General features: G+C 38.6%; 1 protein-coding gene across 1 annotated transcript in view; it reads right to left on the bottom strand.

Moving 5' to 3' along the window:
- Positions 1–1,264: 1,264 nt before the first annotated feature.
- Positions 1,265–23,128, bottom strand: part of EGLN1 (egl-9 family hypoxia inducible factor 1) — a gene marked incomplete at its 5' end in the record, with an annotated part of 33,344 nt that continues 11,480 nt past the window's right edge. The window contains 4 exons of the mRNA XM_005423205.3: positions 1,265–3,989; positions 5,781–5,848; positions 7,181–7,317; positions 9,401–9,520. Coding sequence (XP_005423262.3) covers positions 3,925–3,989; positions 5,781–5,848; positions 7,181–7,317; positions 9,401–9,520 — 390 coding nt within the window. The remainder of the gene's footprint in view (positions 3,990–5,780; positions 5,849–7,180; positions 7,318–9,400; positions 9,521–23,128) is intronic.

The following is a 23,128-nucleotide window of genomic DNA, read 5'->3' as shown; positions in this document are numbered from 1 at the left end:
TTCAAAGCATTCAGCATGCACAGAAATGGCACTTTTCAGTCTGGCCATACTTACCAGTAGGATGGAGATGTGATTTTTCCACTCCTGACCCTGAAGTGGTCAGCAAAGCCAGATGTTTTACATATGATACAGGCTGTCAGCTCTGAAATCTGCAAATGTCTTTTCTGAGAAACACCCAAGAGAAACACTTTATTTTCCCTGGTGCAGTGCTTAAATTTACTATGCAAAACAATCCCCCAGCATATTGTGCTCAACCATGTGATAATTTAAAAAACAAAACAAAACCCAAACCAGGTCTACACAGGATGGTTTCAAGAAAGGCTCCTTCCTTGTTCAAAGTAAAACTAGGATGGGGAAGAGGTACTTTCAAGAGAACTTGTAAGAAGTTATATAGCATTGAACATGGAGAAAGCTTCAAAGCACTTTGCCATCAGCTCAGTGCTGCTACACTTGTGTTTCAACCTAAGAAAATGCCAAGAACCATCACCTTAGAGCAGAAATGTGCACAACTGGCACCCGAGTGCCATGAAAGGTGCACTAATGCTGGAGACTCATCTGAAGACCCAGGTAACTCTTTCTGAACTAGCTGAAGACAGACAAACACAGGCAGGGGGCTTCACAAAAGCTAGAGTGATGTCAGAAGCCCAGCCGGACAGCTGCTTCCTTGATAACCACACAGCCAATAAAAAGCCAAAAGCTCATCAAAAGAGGAGGAATAGTGTGTGCTATCTCTTACAGTTCTGCACCTGCAGCCTCTACCTCTCTCAAGGGCCCACAATTCATTGGGAGCCATGTAAAACTGAGGACATCCCATGAAACTTTACACATCCTGTTTGAATGTGACTCATTCTGTACCTCACATACCTGTCAAAAGTGGTGAAAAAACTTGAGCTGACTCTACATCATAATCACTCTTCAGAAAGCCTGAAAAGGGTTCTGTTTTTGAGGGAGGAAATCATCAGGAAAATGGTGACCACACCCAGATAACTGTAGGCAGTCTAAAGAAAAAAAGTCCCAAATCCTTCTCCAGAGCAGAATCAGCTCTGATTAAAAAAAAAAAACCAAACCAAACCAAAACACACCACCAAAAAAAAAAAAACCCACCAAAACCAAAACAACAAAAAACCCCAATGCAAACAAAAATCCCAACCAAACACCCACAACAAAACAACCAAAATTCCACATACCCCCTTTATCAGGAGGCATTCATAACTTAGTTGCTACAGAGTAGTTTTAAAAGTTAAAAATATTACAAATAACCACGTAGTTTTCAAGAACCTTTATACATCATCTTTTTTAATTAGATTAGCTTTACAAGCAACTTGAGGAGATGTTTCATAATGAACACTGCTTTTGAAATTACACAACTTTATAGGCAACCTGTAAATGAATCCTGAATTTCTTTGCCTGCTATAGATAAAGGTCTCATATTTCACAGCCAGCTAACATCATGAATAAAAATAGCATTATGAAGCTTTATTTTTAACCAGGACTAGACACATACAGATCATAAGACAGTTTAAAAAATAGTTTTAAAACAAGGACCTGCTTGGTGATGCTCAAGACTGAATATTCAACCGACATGAAATGAACAGTTTCTAAAGGACATGGAAGAAATGGCTGACCTGATTTGTTGACCCTGTTGTAATGACTTACATGGAGTGAAAAATTAAGCACTTTTTAAAACTGTCTGGCAAGCACAAACTTACAGTGTGATTAGAATTTGATACGCTGTTTGACTGCAGCAGTTTGAATTACAGAGGGACTGAAATGAGTTTAAAGGCTTATGCTTACATTTCTAAAACAAAACCAAACTTCTGTTAAAGGCAGTACTAAATGAAGATGAAGTAGAAGAGGTGACTTTTTTGCTTGTTTCACTGGTAGCCTAAAAGCACTGCAGACCAGACAGTAATGAAGATTTGCACTCCTTGGCCAGGTTGGCAGAGGCACTTACAGTAAAGGTATCCTGTCTGTTTCTCTGGGAAGAAAAGAGGAAAGAGGAAGAGAACTGTACAGGGCAAGAACTTACTAAAAAAAGGAAAAGTGAAATCAAAACAAAGCTGGGATTTCTGTTGGTTCTCCTAAATGATATACCAATACTGAATTTTTCTCCCCTTCTGTCAGTTTGTTACTAAACAATTAGCTTTTTCATGTTTTACATGAACAATAGTAATGTTTTTAATAAAAAATTACTGAGCTTTCCATAGAAAGGGTCTTTAATTGAATACAAACTATACAGATGCTAAAATTGTCACAAGTTGTAATATATACAGAAATATTTCTGTACACTCACATTGTTTTGGCTAAGTAAGGAAATAAGGGACAGATAGAAAACTGCAGTGGGTAAGGTGAACAACCCCCAAACTCCTGTAAATACGAATGCTGTCTTTGATAAGTTTGCTTTTGTTTCCTCAAGCTTTTAAAGCTCAGGGAAAAAAAAAGGAAAGAAGAAGAAAAAAAGTCTGTGTCCAAAACATCCATTTCTTAAAAATAAGAATATCACAGTTTCTGCACATCTCACTTTTATTCTGTGATATCTCATCTTCTGGATAAAATAAAAACAATGTAAAAGAAAGCAAATGTTTTCTTACTAAATATATACCTCAGTATTGATCAAAAGGCAGTGCCTTTTTGGGGAAATCCTTCAGCAACAGCGAAAATTTAAAGACGTATTATTGCACAAGGAGCTTACAGAGTGATGCACTTCAGCTTCAGTGTGCTGACCACCTCCTTGATACCATATAATAGATCAAGGTGTCAACTTACAGACTGCATGGGACACCAACATCGGAAAAGGAAATCTAAAAAAGCGAATTTTAGATATTCTATTAACTTATATACAAGGGAAAGGGGGGTGGCAAGAATCATTTAGAAAACGGAGAAAGCTCAAAAAATTTCTGTCAAGTAAGTAAGGAGGTTCTGGGTACCTCTAATAGCCTAGGAAAGCCCTTGTATATTCTTGTAACTCGATGGTATTTACTAGGTCCCCAAAGCCAATGACAGCAACTGATAGTGTCACGTTCACTTAGTGCCAGTCACTTAAAAAACAAAAAAAACCAAACAAACATCCCCCCTCCAAAAATAAAAAAAAAGAAACCAAAGAAAAAAGAAGAGAGACAGAAACTTCCCCTCTGTGGATTCAACATACAAAACCACAAACTGAATGTTACTAATAGCAAGATACTGATTTGCTTTTGTTAATAAGGTTCAAGAGAACATAGTCAAAAAAAAAAAAAAACCAATACAGCAGCAATCTTTAAAAGTTAAGATTAGTGTGAGATATGATATAAAACAATCAGATTTTTAGCTGGTAATTAAAGTGCTCCTTTTCTGAATTAAGTTGTAAAAAAAAATTAAAGTGATTATCAGTTACTGGCAACCCTTACATTAAATTAGGTCTTTCATGGCAGAGGAGAACAGTATGAACAGTTTTACAAAAATAGATCCACGTTATATTGGAGAATACTGTAATTTTTTTCCTTTTTATCAGTTTTTCTTTTTTTTTTAAGACTCAATTTTGATAAACTGTACCTGGTCATACAAAAATTACCCAAAATCCAAACTTTTACCATATAAAAAAAGGGAGAGATGAAATGGATTCAGCTGAATGACAGGTCTGGCAAAATATAAGGATGGACAAATTCTATGTAGGGCACTTATTTATGTCCAGATGCATATGGTGTTTCTTACTGATTGCTTATCTTCTTCACATAAGCAGTCACAGGCCTGGAGTCACAATCACATAGTACAATGCTTCAGCAGTCAAAGAACCTTCTTTTTGATGCAACATTGAAACACTGTTTGCTTCCGTATTAAGATGTTTGTTGTTGATTTTCCTTTATCTTGTTATTCACATTCAAAAGTTAATAGATAGCATAGAGATTTATCAGGGCGAACAGCAAGGGGAGTTGCTAAATCAAAGGCTTATAAAACATCTTTCCCAACTGAGTCAGAAGGTTTATTAAGTTCAACCCTCACACCTTTTTCACCTGCAGAAATATGAAAAGGAAAATGGTATTTTTCAGCATTTATCCAAGTACAGTCTAACAGTCTACATCGTTTGCCAGAATAAAATTTTACTATCAAAACACAACATCCCATAAGCAAGAAAAACTCACACATATTCTACATGGCTTTAGTTAGACTGACACTTATCCAAAAAATGAATAGGTTTCTATTTTATGATATTTCATTCTATAATTTCACCTATTATTGTAGAAATAATATGCATCTTGCACAATTCTTGCTGCAGATACAGAGCAAAGAATGCAATTTCAATTTCAATTGGAAACTGAAACCACAACAATATGGTGATTTAAACCCATTACAGAGAAAACCAATACTGAAGGAGGAACTTCTTCACAGAAAGGGTGATTAAACATTGGAATGAGCTGCACAGGGAGGCAGTAGAGTCACCATCTCTGGCAGCACCATCTCAGTGCCATTGTCTAGTTCATAGGGTGGTGTTCAGTCATCGGCTGGATTTCATGACCTCAGAGGTCCTTTCCAACTTAAGTGGTTCAGTGATTCTGTGAAATTTAAACAACCCAGCCTTCCTTCCTTAAGTGCTTGCAGTTTAGGGGGACCCTGGAAAGGGAGGTGGGCAGAAGGGGGAGCACCTTCCCTTCAGGCTTGAGCCCTCCACCCCAGCCATTTCTCGGCGGTCCCTTTGAAAGGGCAGCAGCTGAAGCTGTGCAGAGGCTACAAAGCTCTGATCCAGCAAGGCTGATTCCAGGAGCTGCAGAGTTGCACACTGGTGACATGAAGGCTGGCTCAGATACAGACAGACTTCCTGTGGAGGCCAGGCAGGCTGACTGCCTGGGAAGTTACCTGTGCCTTGCCAGACATGTGCCACCAAGCCCTGGGGCAGCCTGCCTGGCTGGAGCTGAGGGGTTCCCTTCAAAAGCCAGGCAGGAGCTGCACTGCTCTCACCACTCCCAAAATGCACGGACACTGAGAGCACCAAGAGGGACTTGGCTGAACTGTACACAGTTCTGGGGCTACTTGGGAGCTCCAGACAGCAATAAATGGAAGTCTCAGCTGGAAATGACTGGCACACATTTTCAACATCATTGGTTTCAGAGCTCTTGACAAAGACATGTTTGTGTGTGTGTGTGTGTGTGTGTGCACTTGTTGTACACCTGATTTTGGGTTATTTTTAAACTATTGTAATAAACACAAAATTGTGATGGCAATTACAAGCATGACAGAAGTCTTAGGCCGTTTCTCCTTATAATGCTAATTTGAACAGGAAAATTAGATCAACTTCCTCTTGGGGGAGAAGCCAGAGAAGGAAAACAGATGCTAGATAGGTGAAATTGGAAATGAAGGAAGTAAGTCCATTCTTTGAATACAGATTTTAATTTTAGGCTTCTGTTTTTCCAATATAAAAATTCTAGTCAAGTAAAGTTGTACTCACTTGTTGAATCCCTATATTCAATCGACACCATTTGCAGAGCTCTCAGTTCTGCAGCACCTTACAGTCTCTGGTGTATTCATCCTCCACACATAGGGAGACAAGAGTAGGGAGAAACTGTATCCCCCATGTAAAAATACTGAGCACCCTCAGGCCTCAGAGGAAGTATACGCAGGACAGGCATTGACTTGGATTTCATGAATCACTGCCCAGGAGTTGAATCCCTGGGTCACCTTCCCTGTAAAACCTAACTTGAGTTATGCCACTTTCTCTCTCTTTTTGTGCAGAGGGTGGGCCAATGAGATGAGGCTACATTTACCTACTCTCCCACAAAAAAGTAACCATGATATTAAGAAGAGCTTACCTGTTAGATATTTCACTTTAGCTCGTGCTCTTTCATCTGCATCAAAATACCACACTGTTATTGCGTACCTAAGGAAACAGAAGAAAAAAGAACTCCTGAATTATGAAGCAAAATACCAGTGAAACACTTGACATGAAACACAACCTAAACAAGATGATGCTTCCACAGTCTGACAAAGTTTTCATAAACAAGCAGCGGGTTTGGGGCTTTTTCCTACTAGTAGGTATTATCTGGAAAGTCATTGAAAGGGTGACGTTGATGCTCTAAGTTTACAGTCTTTTTCCCAATGCTATTTATGGTTCTTGTCCAGAATAAAGTCTCTGCCCACATCACCTTGCCCTGTGACCTCATCTTTTTACTAGGTCAAGTTCATCACTGAGTCACACTGCAGTATCATTTTTTTTGGATATTTGCCACAAGGGACAATTTACTACCCCTTCTTACACGGCTCCTTTGGTTTTCCACTGTCCGTAGAGGTTTTAAATACAAATTGCCATCTATTGAGAAAAGACTTTAAGGAGCTTTAGTAAATGGCATTTCACCATGACTCTTCTGGGAGTAGAGAGGGGGAGGGGAAAGTGGTACAGCTTCTGGAAAAGCTGCAAGAGGATATGCTTCAAGTTTCAAGTTACTTCTTGCAAACGCAGCTGTGTTATCTCACAGCTCCAGTCAATGTTCCGTGCTCTGGCCATCCAAACATGTTAAAACATGGGGAACAGGAAGTCTGGATCAAATGATTTACCTATTGCCACTATCTGGAAATGTCACTTATCATGGGGGATTGGGGGGGCAGTCAATGTAGGTACCTTTAGCATCAACCACTGCCCTGCACTGAGGGACAAAAGAGAGATCAAGTACCCCTGTGTTTCAGATTGGGAACAACTCCCCTAATACGCCATAAAAATATTTGTGTATTGATGGTTGTTTCTGTTCCACAACCCTCACCTAATTCCCAAATTAGATATGGTAGCTTAGCTTGAAAATTATTATTTTCTGACAGCTCCCTGCCAACAAGAGGGAACATTAAACTGAAGTACCCAGTCAATCTTCCAGTAACACAGTAGGATGGTAAGGACAAAAGCAAGTCAGAAGGGTATAAAGCCACTACAGAGAAATAATGAAGATGGCACCCTTTGGCTATGTTGGGGCCTGCATATGGCTCTGTGTGCTCCCACAGAGTTCTGCCAAGCACATGCTCAGAAACTCCCCACCTACACACTCAAGAGGTTTTTTCCAAAATAAGAGATCAGGCAACACTACAAACTCAGCAACACAGTGGAAGCCTAATCACCCATTAGCAGAAACCACTCTCCTTTTTGTCAGGAGTAATAATTCACAGCGTCCTAATTTCTCATTTCTTGCTAAGATAGGCACCATGCAGTAGAGTCCATCACTCCTACCTTGTAGCAAATGCTGGCTGTACTTCATGAGGGTTGCGGCGATCAGACCAGAAGAATAGCAGTCTATCAAATTTGGGTTCAATATCAGCAAATTGGGCTTTACCTTCTGGAAATATCCGAAGGATGCCTCCACTTACCTGCAAATGAAATATTTACAAACAATGTTTGAGAGCCATGTCTCATTGTATTTAAAAATTCTGAATATCACATTTGAAAATATTTCGGACACTTGGAACTGAAACAAAAGCCTTTATCATGTGCCATAGAAATTATGAATCTATGGCTTTTCCATCAATATATTTCATTTAACAAAATGTTTAAACACATTTTTCACTGAATGATTTCAGAATGCTACATCCTTTCATGTTTAAGTAAAAGCTGTGAGTTAGATGGGGGGGTTGATGCATTACTATTAACAAAACAAAAATGGACAAGACTGACTAATATTACACAGGTGGCTAAAAACACCCCAATATAGATGGGAGAAACATTTTATTTCACATCTGAGTTTCACCTTTCCCCATTAAAGAGATTATTTCATTTAACTGCAGTACAAGTTTATGTGTAATTAAAATAAGGAAAGAGTAGGAAACTTCAAACTAAAGCTTGAATCTGTACTACTCATGGTCAATTTAGATCTCTTCCAGGTTTTGAAAACAGTCGAACCTATCTGTGTATGCCTAGAAATAAGCACAAATAGATGGGGTTAACCATATTTAAGTCACACTAACTTCTTCCTATTGATGGTGTTGATGTTGTTAAATCTAACTACAGATGGCCATCACAGACCTTCATGTCATAACAGACTTAACAATGCAAGTACTAACAAGGCAATTTGATATAAATGACAGGGCATCTGTGATCTAAGTCAGCAAACAAGTGACAATTTAGATCCATTTCTTCTCCTAAAAAAGTTTGAGGTTCTTTTTCCAATAAACAATATACTTGGTAGTATATTAATTTGTAATTCGAAATAGATTTTGCAGGAAATAAATGCCTTTGTTCATAAATTAAATACCCAGCTTGTAAATTTCTCACAATGATTGTGAAAATGCAATTTGCTGGACTTCTACACTCTGGCATGTATTCTTTTTTTTTTCCAAGAGAGAAACCATAAATCAGCTAAAAATCCCCAAAGCTGCACTTTAAGATGTTTAGTACAATCAGTCCATTTACATGCAAAGATGCTATCATGGCAAAAAAAAATATTTTCTACTTGTAAGATTCAATTTGACATGTCAAAGAGCACATCAGAAACAGAAAGCTTGACGTGTATCCATCTGACTCAGCTTTCTGATCTATCAGTTTTATGCAAATATGTTATTAGGGAAAAAAGGAAAATAACTCTCGTCTGCAATTTGTGTTGTCCATATGTGGTGGATGCTATGCACAGAATCTGACTGCTCCCATGTACTCTTCCACATGCTACTCTCTTAGCATGATGAAGCATCAGTAGTTTTATCTTGGTTTTTTTCCCCATACACTATGAGAATAAACTTTTCCATCATTAATGGCAGAGAAATTAAAGAATGAGCAAAGCTATCTTTGCATTACTCTTTCATGGTCTCATTAAGCTCTCTCTCATCTGTTCTTCAAATCTAACTAGTCCATTGAATCACTAGGAAAATCCTTATTAAAAATTCACTTTATCATAGCCACTAGCAGTAAATTCTTAGACTACTCGAACTGTGGTATAAAACTGTTCTACACCCTGTACCTACAGTGATACAAGACTTGTGCTGCTTTGAACTATATATACTGATGTAGCAATGACTGTAACTCTTGGCTTATTTGAAAATGCTCCCAAGCTATAGCATCTTTCTTTTTATAAGCATACTCAAATAAGCAATCTAGTTCCACACAGAGCAAACTCAAGATTCAACAGGAATATAAGGAAAATTTAAAATAAGAATGTATGAAATTGCCTTTCTCAGTGTGTATAGGGAGGCATTTACCACTTTCCTCCAATCTTACTGTCAAGAAGGTCCTGCTGACATCATGCAAAACCTTGAAAATAAATGCTTCATCTCTATCTGCTCTCACTAACAACAGAATTAGGGAGGCAAAGGACAACTACAGTTAACACAATGTAAAATCACAACTAAGGCACAGAAATAAGGACATGAACAAAAACCTCAAGCAAAGGTGCAGTAACTATATATATACACACATACATATATATGGAGGTAAAAAACATTTTAGAAAGAAATCATTGCATACCTTGGCATCCCAGTCCTTATTAAGATAGTATATACATGTAACACATCTTCCATCTCCATTTGGGTTATCAACATGGAGCACATAACCTGTTCCATTGCCTGGATAACAAGCCACCATAGCCTGGAGTCAAATAATCAAATACAAGAATTACTTTTATCTCTGTGTGTGGGAAAAGTGTACATTTTATCTACATTAATTATTAAGTAATTAATACATAAGCAATAGAAAAATTAAACCAGAAATAACGTGCAAAGAAATTTTTTAGCTGTGCTTTCTTTCTAGTTAAAAACTGGTTTAGAACTCAAACAGAAGTTGACAACAAAGGCATGAGAGACACTGAGAGGAACACTTAATTAAGGCATGGAAGGTGGGGCTACTCTCACGTTGTGACTAATCACTCAGACTTCCCTCCCCTGAATGACATGGAAGAGAGGAAGAATGTATTGTGTGTAATTAAATAGCTTCTCCTTGTGATAAGAAATCTTCCAGGCTCAAGTTCAGACAGCTATCTTTTTATCTATTTTTTTTCCCCTGTGTTTCCAATGCAAAGAATTCCTTCTCAAAAAATGCCGTCAAACTTCTATTTTTAGGAGACTTTTAGACAAAACCAGTAGCCCATGTTACTCGATCACCCCAAGAGCATTCTTGGGCTTGTGTTTTGTCCTGTACATAGGAGGTCTTTGAACTTTTGTTGAAACAAACCTACACGTACAACAAAAACATCCTTTTTAGACAAGAAGTGAGAAATGGAAAACAGACACCGAGCAGCAATCTGCAATAACCTTCTGACATCAAACGACTCCCAGTACAGCAGTGTGTTAAACTTCCCATGCTGCACTTTGCTCAGCTGACTTGAAAGCCCCCTGGAAGGCGATTTCTGAGTCTTCAGACACACGGATGTGCGTGTGAAACAAAGTGGCTCTTGCTCCCAGATGGCCTGATTAGCTTGATTAGCTATCAGAGCACGTGGCTGGTTCATTGCACAGCACATCTCTGTATCTTTATGCCTTTGCTAGAAATAATAACTATTTCACTTTATTGAAAGAGATCAGAACAAAGTTTGCCAAGTCAGGTCACCCACTGTCACCACAGTACTCACAGTGACAATATCCTACCTGCAAGAAATCGCAGCATGAATTAAAAAAAAAAAGAAAACCAAACCAAAAACCAACCAAAAGGTGACTTTCTACCAACCAACCAACATACTGCTAATATCAATGACTGCCTGCTGTATGAAAAAGATAATGTAAACAAACATTCCTGTCTAGATTTAGCCCAGTTAAGTTAGAACTCTAAGTCTGAGCTCTGCATTGCAAACTCTTTCACCTCTAATGTAATACACAAAAAAAATTTTCCCAATAAAGTGATTTTTTTGCTTTAGACTGGTAATTTTAATTTCCTCCCCCTCCTTTTATATGCTATAAATACAGCTTTCCACACTTTGTATTACTTGCAAGTGTTACGGAATACATTCAGTGCAGGTAACTGGATAAACTGTGCCTTGTGCAAACTGAGAAACAGTTTAAAGTACTTGCAGTTCAATCGATAAAATTTTTGAATATCACATGTAAGCAGAATGGATTTTGCTATAGCAGCAGCCTTTTAAAAATCTTTATTTCCATATATACTCTACTAATGGAAACAGCAATTTTTAGTAGCTATGTCTAGTACTTGCCAAGTTGTAAGCCTGTGACTTTAAAGAACCCTAAAAATAAAGCCAAACTTCATTCACATCATTTGGAAGTAACTACACTGCATGAAAAGTATTTAAAAATACAAAATCCAAATATACTTCTAATTTTCATTAGGCTTCAGCTTCCTAGCCTCTTTGCTGTAATCATAATGCCTTTATGATTACAGGCCTCATGTTAAGAAAATTTTACACATATCAAGAATGTGATCTAATATTTGGCAAAGTTGTGACTTATCAGTTTTGCTTCAGGAAGATAAACCCACAGAAATCAAAACAGTGAGTTAAAGATACCAAATAATGTAATAGGGTTCTGTAATTTCCTTTCTTAGGGAAAAAAAAAAAAGGAAGAAAACAAAAGCAAAGCTGGGCTGGAAGAGGAAGATATTTGGTTTCCACTGAAAGCCAACAATCTTGATAAAAAAGTCCCATGTACCACATAAACCATACCAAGGTCTCATGGAGCATGAACAGTTCTGAAAGCAGATCCAGGTGCAACTCTGGAACAGTATTCCTAATAGCAGGAAAGTTTTACTTTAAGGGGCTTTGCTGAGACATATCATGCAAATTAAACCCTGATACTGTGTGAAAACTAAAAATCTCTCAGAATGAGGTGAACTTTGAGATCAAGCAGCTGGAGCAATGTAAATTCTCATTTTAATAATGAGGAGTTAGACTCCAAGGCAACAAAACAATACTTCACACCACACTGCTGAAGAAATAGAGGACCAACAACACTTTTTGGAATGTCTGAGGAAACACCAGTTGTCACCAATTTCACATAAAGAGCAGCCATATCCATTTCATACAACTATTTGAGTCTAAAATACTTTCAGTTTTTTTAAAAAGACCTCTTGTTTTTCACTTCAGAGTCTCAAACACCTCCTATCATCAATGCCAAGCGATGAGAAACAGTTTTGCTGCGATAACTTATCTAATATGTATTTGTTATAACACTGAGAATCATTCAGCCCTCAGCAGCAAACTGGAAAGCAAATAAATTTGCAACTCAGCTGCTGTAGCATAACATACATTGCCCCTGCCGTGTCCCCAGTTAACACATGATAAGGAAAGGTACAAAATGTAACGATTTATTGGACATGGGACATATATTGCTTTGTGCAACAGTATGAAGTGAGCTCATGCCAAACTGTCATGTAGTGCAAGATTACCCATGTGGACAGGACAAAGAAGTGATCCACATAAATAACAAAGCCTTTGTTGTTTGTTTTAACATTTTACGGTATAAATAAGAAAGCAAAGACATGTATATCAAGAAGTAAGAAAAATTTTTGTCTGTGGCAATTTTTTTTCCCCAAACACTGTTAGTGGCGGTCAGTACAGCCAGGCATTTGAGACCTCAAAGTCAAAGATTCTCTAACATTTTGGGCTATGAACAATAAAGTTCCTAGCCTTCCAAAACAAAGAGACACCCAGTTGGGTGGCTCATCAGCTGTCCCAGAGAAGCAATCAGTTAATTCAACTCAAGGTATTACTTGCATTTTCTTAACAGAAAAGGAGCCTCCTCTTTTGTCCTTCTTGGGCATTACTATTCTTAAGCATTCAGTAAACTTACTTTCTGCAAAGAATGTACTTAAGTTACACTGGATTTGTTCACTCACAGGATTCCTGTGCCAACAACTTTTAATATTAACCTTCTTTAACCCAAGAGCATTCCGTTTTAGGCTGAGCACTCGTGTCTAGCACATGAGCGCTGTCCTAAGATACCCCCTGGAATTCATGAGTAATCAAGAAAGCATGAAGGTGCCCTCCCCACACTGATATCTGCCCAGCTTGTGTCTTATCAAGTCTGAAGTACTCACATGGTAAAGCTCCTGCTGATCCCTATTTGTATACAGATGTTCTGTGTGCAAATGTTCTAAGTCTGGAAAATAAGGCCATCAGATCAAAAAGCAACATTAAGTTGTTAACAGAAGAACTAATTGAAACCACAGATTTTCTGCTAAGAATAGGCATCCTTAGTGTGTCAGACATTACTCTAATTAATAATAAAATGCACAAAGGTAGCATCAGAGGGAATAAACCATATCCATACAGTTTTTTTACTATGTAAAGACATCAACTAAGACAGCCCTGGGAGGCACAGCATAACAGTACAGCTGAAAACATTGTGTTGTTTGGGACTAATCTCAGCCTCCTTTCACACAAATGTATGACAGCCTCTCCCATCTATAAAGAAGGAAGACTTGAAGGTAAACAAACTGAAGCTTTATCTTCTATCCTCTCCATTCCCCTCACAGCTGGATGCCTGAAAGCTTAGGTATCTCTCCTTAAAAAAAAAGGAAACATCAAAGCAAACTCTTAGGAAAGAGAGGAGAATACCAGTTAAATGAGAACACAAAATTCTCTAAGGAGGGAAAACCCCCAAAACCACAAACATATACTGGAGAGGATGCATGTTCTATTAATCTATTAAATAAATATATTAAATATTTAATATATTTAAACTTTATTGTTAATCTCAGATTAAAGCTGCATCAGTCAAGGAGATGTCACTTTTGCTGTTTGCTGAAGGAACTGCAAATCTCAGTGAGCCAAACAAGATGTCTAAATGCAAGACCGATGACTTCCTACCAAAATTTATCAGATGTGCTCACAAAGACTTCACTGGAAATCCTTGGCATTGGACATCTGACAGATTATTCAAAGAAAAAAACTTCACACACCACTACAATGAAGAACCAAAGAAAAATAGAATTAAATTTAAAAATGACCCAACCCTGTCTGGCTTGTGATGTATTTCTATTTCAAAAATTTATTAATCCCTGACAAACAAGAGCTCCCAGGAAATATATTTCATTTTAAGCACACATCAAGCTATGATTTTTCACAAGTTGAACAAAGTAACAGTCAAATCAAAAGAACAAAAGACTGGTTTAGTATCACCTTCTGTGAAGAGGATCAAGATTACTGACTTACACATGCTAGCATGGTACAACTTGGCTTGGATTCATAAGTGTCCTGGTTTAGGGCAAATTTAGGACAGAAATCCTTCACAAGCATAGACAGAAACTTGCAACTAGAAACAAAATGTCAACAGGGAGAAACTCCTGTCAGCCTTACCCAAAACAGAGCAATCTAAAAAAAGGTAAAATAAACCTGAGATACAGCTAATCTAAATATTTCTATACTAACTTCCATCTGAGTAAAATTTCCTGCTGTTATCCTCCACGGTTTAGTAAGCAATGCTAGAGAATCAAGTTTTCACATACGTCAACAATGTGAAACTAGAAAAGCTGGAGAGAAATATCAGGCCCTTGAAAGATTTTTTATTAAAAATTCATGCCTTGCAGTCATCATCAACTGCAGAACATGCAAGGGAAAAGCAAACTGCTACTTAGCATCTTAAAAATTAATCAAGGCATTACACATCCTCAAGAGAAGAGAGGAAACTCTAAATTAGAAACTAAAATAAAGAAAAAAATTGACATGTTGCAGCAGCTTTGAATCACTGATCTTTAAGCCCTTTCTCCTAATATTAAATTACCACTACAGCCATTCAATTTGTCCATTAGCAAAGGAGTTAGGAACCATTATTTTCTTCTGCATTTTTCTCTGCAGATATGGTAAACACCCAGCTGCAGAGTGAAGGCAAGAAAAACCCAAATACCAAAACAGAAACCAACAACCACCCAAACTAATAAACCCTAACTGCAGCATACACTTGCTATTTGTGCCATCTTCTTGTAAGAACAGAGTAATCTGCTCTTTCAGGAAAAAAACCCAAGCAACTGAAGGCAAGGATGACAAACACAGGTCACCCTCTCTTGTATCCTGCCAAGTTTTAACAGCAAAGTTGGAAAGCTTGGCAAAGTGAAGGCAAACTGAACTCAGAACAGAGATGAAAAATGAACTCAGACAGGAAGAGAGAGAGGAAAAACTGAGAGTTGACATAGCTGCTTACACTATTAATAGAATCAGCACACAGCTATGTACATGGATTACATCTTCCATGACCTTCTAGGGAGTTCAGTAACCTGACCTACGCCCCTCCTTCCCAAGCTCTTCAATGCAATGGCCAACACAAGATTTCTACTTGCTTTGGATAGAACCACATTTCATAAGCATACACAATCAAGCAACGTAACATACCATACCATCAAAAGTTTGGCACAACATATTAATACCTTTATACATTGCTTATTTCTAACTTGCCAATCAGATGCTGATTTCTCAGCCCAAATTTCAGAAAAAGCCTTGCCAACCATCAGTTAATTCCTCTTCAAGTCATGGCTTTATTCCTGTCTTCATTTTTATGTGACATTTACCGGCTCACGACATTCACTTCAAACATCCTAATAAAGTGACACAAGCCAGAAGGCAGCAGTTTCCATGCTGGTTCAGTGGCCACATTCAGCAGAGCTCTCTAGGGCCAGCAGAGCCACATGAAGTTTGGATCCAAACAGCTTGAATGTAACCATGGTGCCACGGAGAAAAAACCAGCTCAGGTATTTTTCCCTGTAGCAACAACTAGTTTGGTACTCTCCCTTTACCATTCAATTCTAATTGTGCTCAACAGCAGGACCACACAAAGTTCATTTTCAAGTATCACTCCTTTAATCCATGCATGCCCATAGACTCCAAGAAATGCTCTTCAGCTCTTGAATTTCTGAATAAATGTGCATATAAGTCTAGATAATTCATCAATTCTTACACATGGCACAGGAAAAAACACAGAACTGCAGTTGCTTAAGTCTGATATTCAGGAAATGACTGTGCACGTGGGATGTGCTTAGGCTTTGATGAATACATCTAACAAATAAGAAATAGGATAGAGAAGCTCTTATGAAACTATCGAGCAAGAGGCATTAGCCAGGGAGAAATGGTATTGACTCTCAACATGGGGACAGCAGAAGGCATGTTCCTTGCATGGAGGCTTTGACTGAGCCCTGAGGAGAGCATGGCAATTGGGGAAACACATCTCCAAAGGTGAGCCCATGAGCAACTGAAACCAGTGCTAAAGACACATATAACAGGAAGATCCAAAACACTTCCCAGCTGAAGTTCTGCGGCTCTCACTGCTACTAAACTGATAAAAGTGCTTAAACATTAATGAGCTTTTCTGCTCTCCTATACCTCAGCTTGTAAAGCTGCAAGTCTCAAATCTCCAAAGGCAAAGAGAGGGCTGAGTCAGCTAACAAACGGCAAGGAAAAAGAAAGATTGTATCTTCTGTAACAGACACAGTGGCATTTTCCAGGCTGCTAGCCAGGTTAGGTGGGATGTGCCTATTCACAAAATTGTGCCAGTTTAACAAAAAGGTGCTGTTTTAAAATTGAGCCAGTGAAGGCACTGCAAATACACCTGCAGTCCTTCAATCTTATGAAGCCCTAGTTTCCATTAACTTAATCTAACTGCTTATCAGGAAAATAAAATGGAGTTCGAATCTAAAAATGTACACAGAGAGCTGTGTGCACTGACTTAGAGTAATAATTAAAAAAATAAAAGTTTATCTGACATATCTCTAAATACAGACAATGTCTTCAAGTCTAAACCACCTGCATTCCCCCCACCCCCCCCCAAAAAAAAAAAAGAGAGAAAAAAGAATCATTTATATAAACACATCCAAGATATGCCAGTGCTTCAAAAAAGGAGTAGCTCCCTCCTCTAAGGTTCAATATAACACAATCTGATAGATTTGATATCAAAGTCTACTGCAAACTTAAAAAAAAATGTCAACACAGAAGACACAAACAAAAAAATCCCCCAGATATACTTAATTGAGGCTTCCCAAAGAAAGTAGATGAAAAGCACCATCACCAGAGGCAGAAAGTTCTTTCTTAAAAGCTGAGGAGCAAACACAACACTTGGCTTTGCAGCTAGGAAGGGTCTAAAGCATACTTGATTGTGTCAGTCTAAATCTGTCTAGAGTATGATTAAATAAGTTGACCAATACATTTCAGATTCAAACCACTGTTGAATAATATTAAATATGTTTGTAGAATTGGCAGGCCTCCATGGCTAACTCCCCGTTCCCTTCAAGAGAAGCAGACTCATGACTCACTGTTTTCGCGCTGTATAAAAATTTGACAGAGAAGTAAGTCAGTCAACACAGATTTTAAGAGTCTGTTTTTAATTTAACACCATAATTGCTTTGAAATGAATAAAACCATTTAGAAAATAAGTACTTTGAAACTTTTTTCCCTAAGATGGGGCAGAGCTTTCTGCTCTCGCATAAGACTACTCAACTTCCTAGTTTCATCACTACCCATTCAAAAAGGGCACAGAGCAACATCTTTAGAAACTAAAAATAACATAACACTAAAGCAAATTACAACAGTGCACTAAAACAGTATGAAGTCTCATTCAGCTACATCACTTAAAATATATTCTGACAGCACTTTGTGCACACCAGATTTCCAGAGCCAACCAACTGACACCAGCAGGCACACTGATGCACAGCACACAAAAAAGCAAGGTTACCTGTTTTTAGATTATTACGTATTATCAGTGAATTTCTTCAGTTGTGTGAGATCTACTGGGTAAACAACAACTGGACTCAACCTTAAGGGATCTTTTTCAACCTTAATGATCCTGTGACACACTACCTTAAAGATAAAGCACACACATTAGCCTAAACACCAAGCCTGGGGACTTCTTAGCACCAGGAGAGGCTGGGAAAGAAGAAACACTAACAATTAAGAGTGGGCAAGAGGTGGTTGCTTTTTGTTTTTCTTTTTGAACCAAACTTTACTGTATTACCTGTGAAAGTAAATGGCTGAGAAATTTGCCATTTAAAGAATGTCACTCATCGTCTCTGCCTTTCTCTCTTCAAAACTATACATACTGAGAAGCCTAGAATTTCTTTCCCCTAGAAGATAAACCATACACAATCATTTTGCTAACTGCTAGGAGCGAGATTAATTTCTTACTTAAAACTGCAATTTTGTTTCTGTTTTAGGGAACAAAATAGCCACATAAATGAAATTTAGCTTGTAGGAAAAGTATCTTTATATAAATTTGAATGTTGCACAACTGCATGGGAACAGGATTGTGTGTTTAGTACTAAGTTTAGCCAGATACTTGAAAATATTTGTGCACTGCAAGTTCCTTAAGTTTAGCTAATGTTAATGTAGTTGCAGTAAAATGTCCAAATCTAGGCCTCAGGTACCTCTGGATTTTAACCACAGAAAGATTTACTGTCATAAACAGCATGCCAAGAATGATTTTAAAGAAGGCTTTAAGGCTATTTTCAAGGGGACACACATGATTCAGCATGCCCAAACCTCACATTAAATGCAATAGCATTGACTCTTTAATATTAGAGTTCAGATAATCCTTTGAAATTATTTATATATTACAGAAAAAGAAGTAACTATGCACTGAAATGCTATTAGACATTTATTTATGGACAGATTTAATTTATAGTAGTACTGCACAGAAGTCTGACTAAGGTTTAAAGCCAAACAGCAAAAAGCAGCCTGTAATATGCTTTCAAGCCACCTACAATTTAAATGCAAGAAATGCTGACTCTGCCCATGCTACGTTTTATGGGTTTCACACATAAACTGTCTCCATCCAAGCTTTTCTTTACAATCCCACCACAGTCCAGTAATAGGGCCTCTTTCCCAGCTGGCATAAACAACATTTAGGGGTTTTGTTGTTTTAACCAGATCACCCAGTGTATCCAGTTCAAATGCATGCAGGCATTAAACAAATCTACTGGTATTCCAGCTGTCTCATTCCCACCAGTCCTTGGGCAAAGACTTGAGGAACAGCTGAGGCCATGCAGCACTACATGCTGAACATAAACACCAGGAGCAGGACTGCTGATGTTGGCATGCCAAGTCGGAAAAGTGACTCCCAAACCCACCCCTTCTGTGTATGTCCCAGCAGAGCCAGCCGTGTCAGCCCAGGTTATGGAGGCATTCTGCTGCAAACAGGGAGGCTGCACTGGCTCAGTGGAAGGAGAGCAGCTCAGGAATGCAATCTATTTGCTCTAAGAGCACGAGGCCTTGTGAGCATGAGAAAGATCTGAACATACCCAACACTGACTCCAGGAAAAAACGCCTGAGGAAACTGCCTGTGCTTGTCTGGCTGATACAAAAGTCCCACTGTCTTCTGAAATGCCAATTCAACTGACCATACAGTGAATTTATGTTCATGACAGCAACAAGATCATCTCTACATTGGGACCTCCTGCAGAGCTCCTTGGTACTGCTTCAACAGGTTTTTTCCCCAGTCTTCCCATCCATCATAACCACTGGCCCAGGAGACCAATGTGATGGAAAAACACATCACTCTCATGCCTTGGAAAAAATGGAACATGCTGCATTATCAACTATAAATTGGTTAAAACGGACCCATCTGGTTTGTTCCAAGCCTGTTTATACTCGGCATTAGAAAGCTGCTATGAAAAAAACCAATTCAATCAAAAAATCTTTTCACCTTTGCCACTATTGCAGCAACAAAAATAGTATTTATTAGTATTTATATATATATATATAACTGTTCACCCTTCCTAAAAGGCAAGGCTTCTCCATAGATTAGTCCTTTCTTGTGAACAACTAAAAAGCCTGTTTATGTTAAGTGACAAGGCTCCTGTCAACCAAATTGGTTATGACTTCTGTAACTCAACAAGTATTGTGGTTAGAAGTCACATGCTAACCTCAAACTCCAAATTTCCCAGAAAGTGACAGAATCCAAGCTCCACACAAAGTGGTGATGTAAGCAAAAAGCCATGGTGTACAAAACCTGACAGGAACGAGAAAGGTTTTCTTTACCAACTTGTCATGGAGACTTCCCCCACGGCCCCTGCCCCCCCTGCCAAGGCATTCAGAAGAACACAGAACCAGGACCTCTCCCCTCAAATGCTCACACAGAAAGTCAAAAATCTCAACATCAGCTGTGTTAGCATGCAGCCAGCACTTACACACTCTTAAACCTTCTTAAAAGCACTGTATTTAGTAAGAAGGAGAAATACACTATTCCACACCCCATCTAGAAATAATAGATTTCAAGACAGGATATGCACACCTCCTTTTTTTGTGTTTCTGCAGAAAGGTTTATCTGTATGTCCTTTAAAATCCAATCAGCAGAAACTTTCCTGGTAAACCAAAGGACAGCTAGGGCTTTGCAATCTACAGTACTCACTGGGGAGAGATTGTGGGGATTAGCAATAGTAGCCTAGATCAGAGGTGTCACGTCAGAACAAGAGGACTGTTCCACAGCACATATTTATGCAACCTACATGCAAGATCTGCAGAGCTTAAGTAAAGCCTGTTCCCAGCTTAATGTTGTGCCAATTAAAGAAGAAAAAAAAGAGGCAAGAGCATAATGGATGACAAAGTGTTTGCCTCAGTCTGCAAATGACCCAAAACAACTCATACCCAAGGTATGAACTCATCATCAACTCAGGCAACAGCAGTGGAAATTACTGACCGACAGACAACATACAGCGACATGAAAGGAAGATGAAGAAAGTAGACACCAGAAGGACATTGTCAAAAGCCTGCATTATTGAAAGGGAGAAAGTAACACCAAGTACCACAAGAACTAAGGGAGGAACAGAACAGCAGCCAATTCTAAAAATCTTAAGATTCCAGATTTCTACACATTCAACTTCCCCTTCAAGTTAGCAAGAAATCACTTCAGATTTCAGGACTGGCAGAAATAGTCTTTCAGGCGGAGACTGTATTTTGAAAGAAATTTTCCACAAAATTGTTGAAAATAAATAACACATGTCCTAAATTTGTATCTAGTATTGACACTAACACTGGGTAGCAGTTTCTAAATAGGAGACTGCACTTCAAGAAATTATCTGTGGGCAGCCAACTGATTTACTAATTTCTACAATGTGTAGTAAAGGGCCCTGTATCTTTATACTAAAGACACTACAAATCCCCAAACTTTTTTGGTATTCTCTCAAAGTCACACTTGTTTGGAGATGGGCAATCAAGAGGAAAGCTGATTGTGAAACCAGAGAAAGGCTGTAGGGAAGAAAAGGGAGGAAGGGGAGGAGTGGGCAAGGACCTGTGGACAGTGGATGCACTTGCCAGCCTGTGCTGCAGTAACAAGGGGAGCAAGCCCCACAGCATGGGTTTTAATTGCGATTACTCTGCTACCAACCCCATGAAATCAAGCTGCAAGCACTAACAAGTGAGATACCTCAGCAGGCCTCAGCTGTAATTGTTTTTGGGTGTCCTCCAGCCCCCTAATGAACCACACCACAAAACATCTTGGACATTGTGGGTTACTCTCAGCACACAGATTTGCAACAAAAGATAAGAAAAAAGCTGCTGCTCCATGAACAGCACTGTGCTCACATCCACCCACTGTGTGCAAAAGGCTGCTCACATCATCTGTACTCCAGGTAAAATGTTTGCATGGAGTGGCCTCACAAAAAGCTACTTACCTCTCTGAATGCCTGCTCTGCCCTCAAGCCTATTGGTCAATTTATCCCCCCACTTGGAGAACACAAACATCAGTAAAACAATCGGTATATTTTATTTCCAGGATCAACACAAGCAATGTGATATAGCTACCATGAAGACAACTGAGAGTTACTCCAGAAAACAAGAATTTACTTCCTCTGTAAAGACAGGCCTTAATTAAGGGTTCCCAAACCAAGATAACCATTCCTTAAAAATGAGGGCTAGATGATGAAAAAAAGTGTAACAGATTTTTCAAAGGAAAAAAAATTCTCAAAGGGACTCAATCTTCCTATCACTGGCAAATTCTGTTCCCTACTGAGCCCCTGAAGAATTCCATCACTCTCTCCAGAAAGCTGCTCCCAAAGGGAAGGGGTGGGGGGGCAGGGAGGAAGGCAGGGGGGCTGGCACTGGAATTTTTGCTCTTCAAAGGCAAGTTTTCTCTGGGGTTTTAATATGGAGCTATTCTAAGTTGAATTGCAGAACTCTAAGTCTCAATGGTGAGGAAGCATCATTTATTACTAGCTTTGTCTTTCAGTGGGTGTGTTCCTTCAAAGTAGCAGGATGTGAGTGTAGAAAGAGTAAAAGACACAGCAAAAACCAGAAATCTGCAAAATTCAAGTTGCCATATGAGACAAACTGAAAATAAAGCTAGTTGATAGTATCTTCATCTACATTTCATGTCCTGCAGTGGAATATTATTTTCCATGTTTACAAGGTTTTTTATAAAACTATAGGACTAAACAGGTAAAAATAATGTATGTGTATCTTATTACCTCTTACAATATAATTTTGGCATAGCCTTGGCTCATGAGTGAGACAACTCCCATTTTCTATTTTCACTAAGGAAAATGACAAAGTCAGGACTCCAGTATAGGAACTCCTGTGTTGTTCTTGAGTCTGTGCCAGGTGTTAGGAGGCCTTCAAGAGTCATTACATGTCATTTTGTCCAAGCTATAGCAGAGACTTAAAGCAAATTTACTCAACCCATTAATTTTAATGCAAACATTGAACATTTTTAAATATAAAGCACTTGAACCATGGATGTTACTTCCAAGGCATTTGGTAATAATGGAACAGGAAAAGTAAAGACCAATAAAATAGTAAATTCCAGTTGTAACTTCACTACAGCAAACTAACCTCCTTTTAGTGAATAATGGGGTGTTACCAGAAGGATTCCCAGAGGACCTGTACTATTTCTATATGACCTGGGAAACAAGGGTGAAGGAGTAGAGGGATGGTGTTTACCTGCAATACCTAAATATGCTGCAGTTCCTCCCAGCCCTGGCTGCAGAAAGGCACAGGGAGGGGTGTAAAACGATATCAACTGCCTAAACAACAAAACAGGAGGTGAAATTCAGGAAGGATTCAGGAAAGTAAGTGCAAAAAATACCCCTTGGGGAAAAAAAACCCCAAACTTTCTTATACACTGGTGTCTTCTAAACTGGATACCATCACTTTAGAAAAAAAATTCAGTAAATATAGGCTGTTCTCCCAAGAACTTCATGTCAGCACAGCAGAGGAAGCAACTGAAGTGTCATAAATCACTAAACAAGGAAAGGCAACACAGAATACATCACCCTGCCAGCATATAAAACAGGATATCTTTATACATTAAATACTGTGCTTCTGCTTGCCTTACCTTGATC

This window comes from Geospiza fortis, unplaced genomic scaffold (assembly GCF_000277835.1).
Source record: "Geospiza fortis unplaced genomic scaffold, GeoFor_1.0 scaffold381, whole genome shotgun sequence".
Classification (NCBI taxonomy): Eukaryota; Metazoa; Chordata; class Aves; order Passeriformes; family Thraupidae; genus Geospiza; species Geospiza fortis.
Note: the sequence above shows the minus strand (reverse complement) of the source record. Positions and strands in the feature narration are given on the sequence as shown.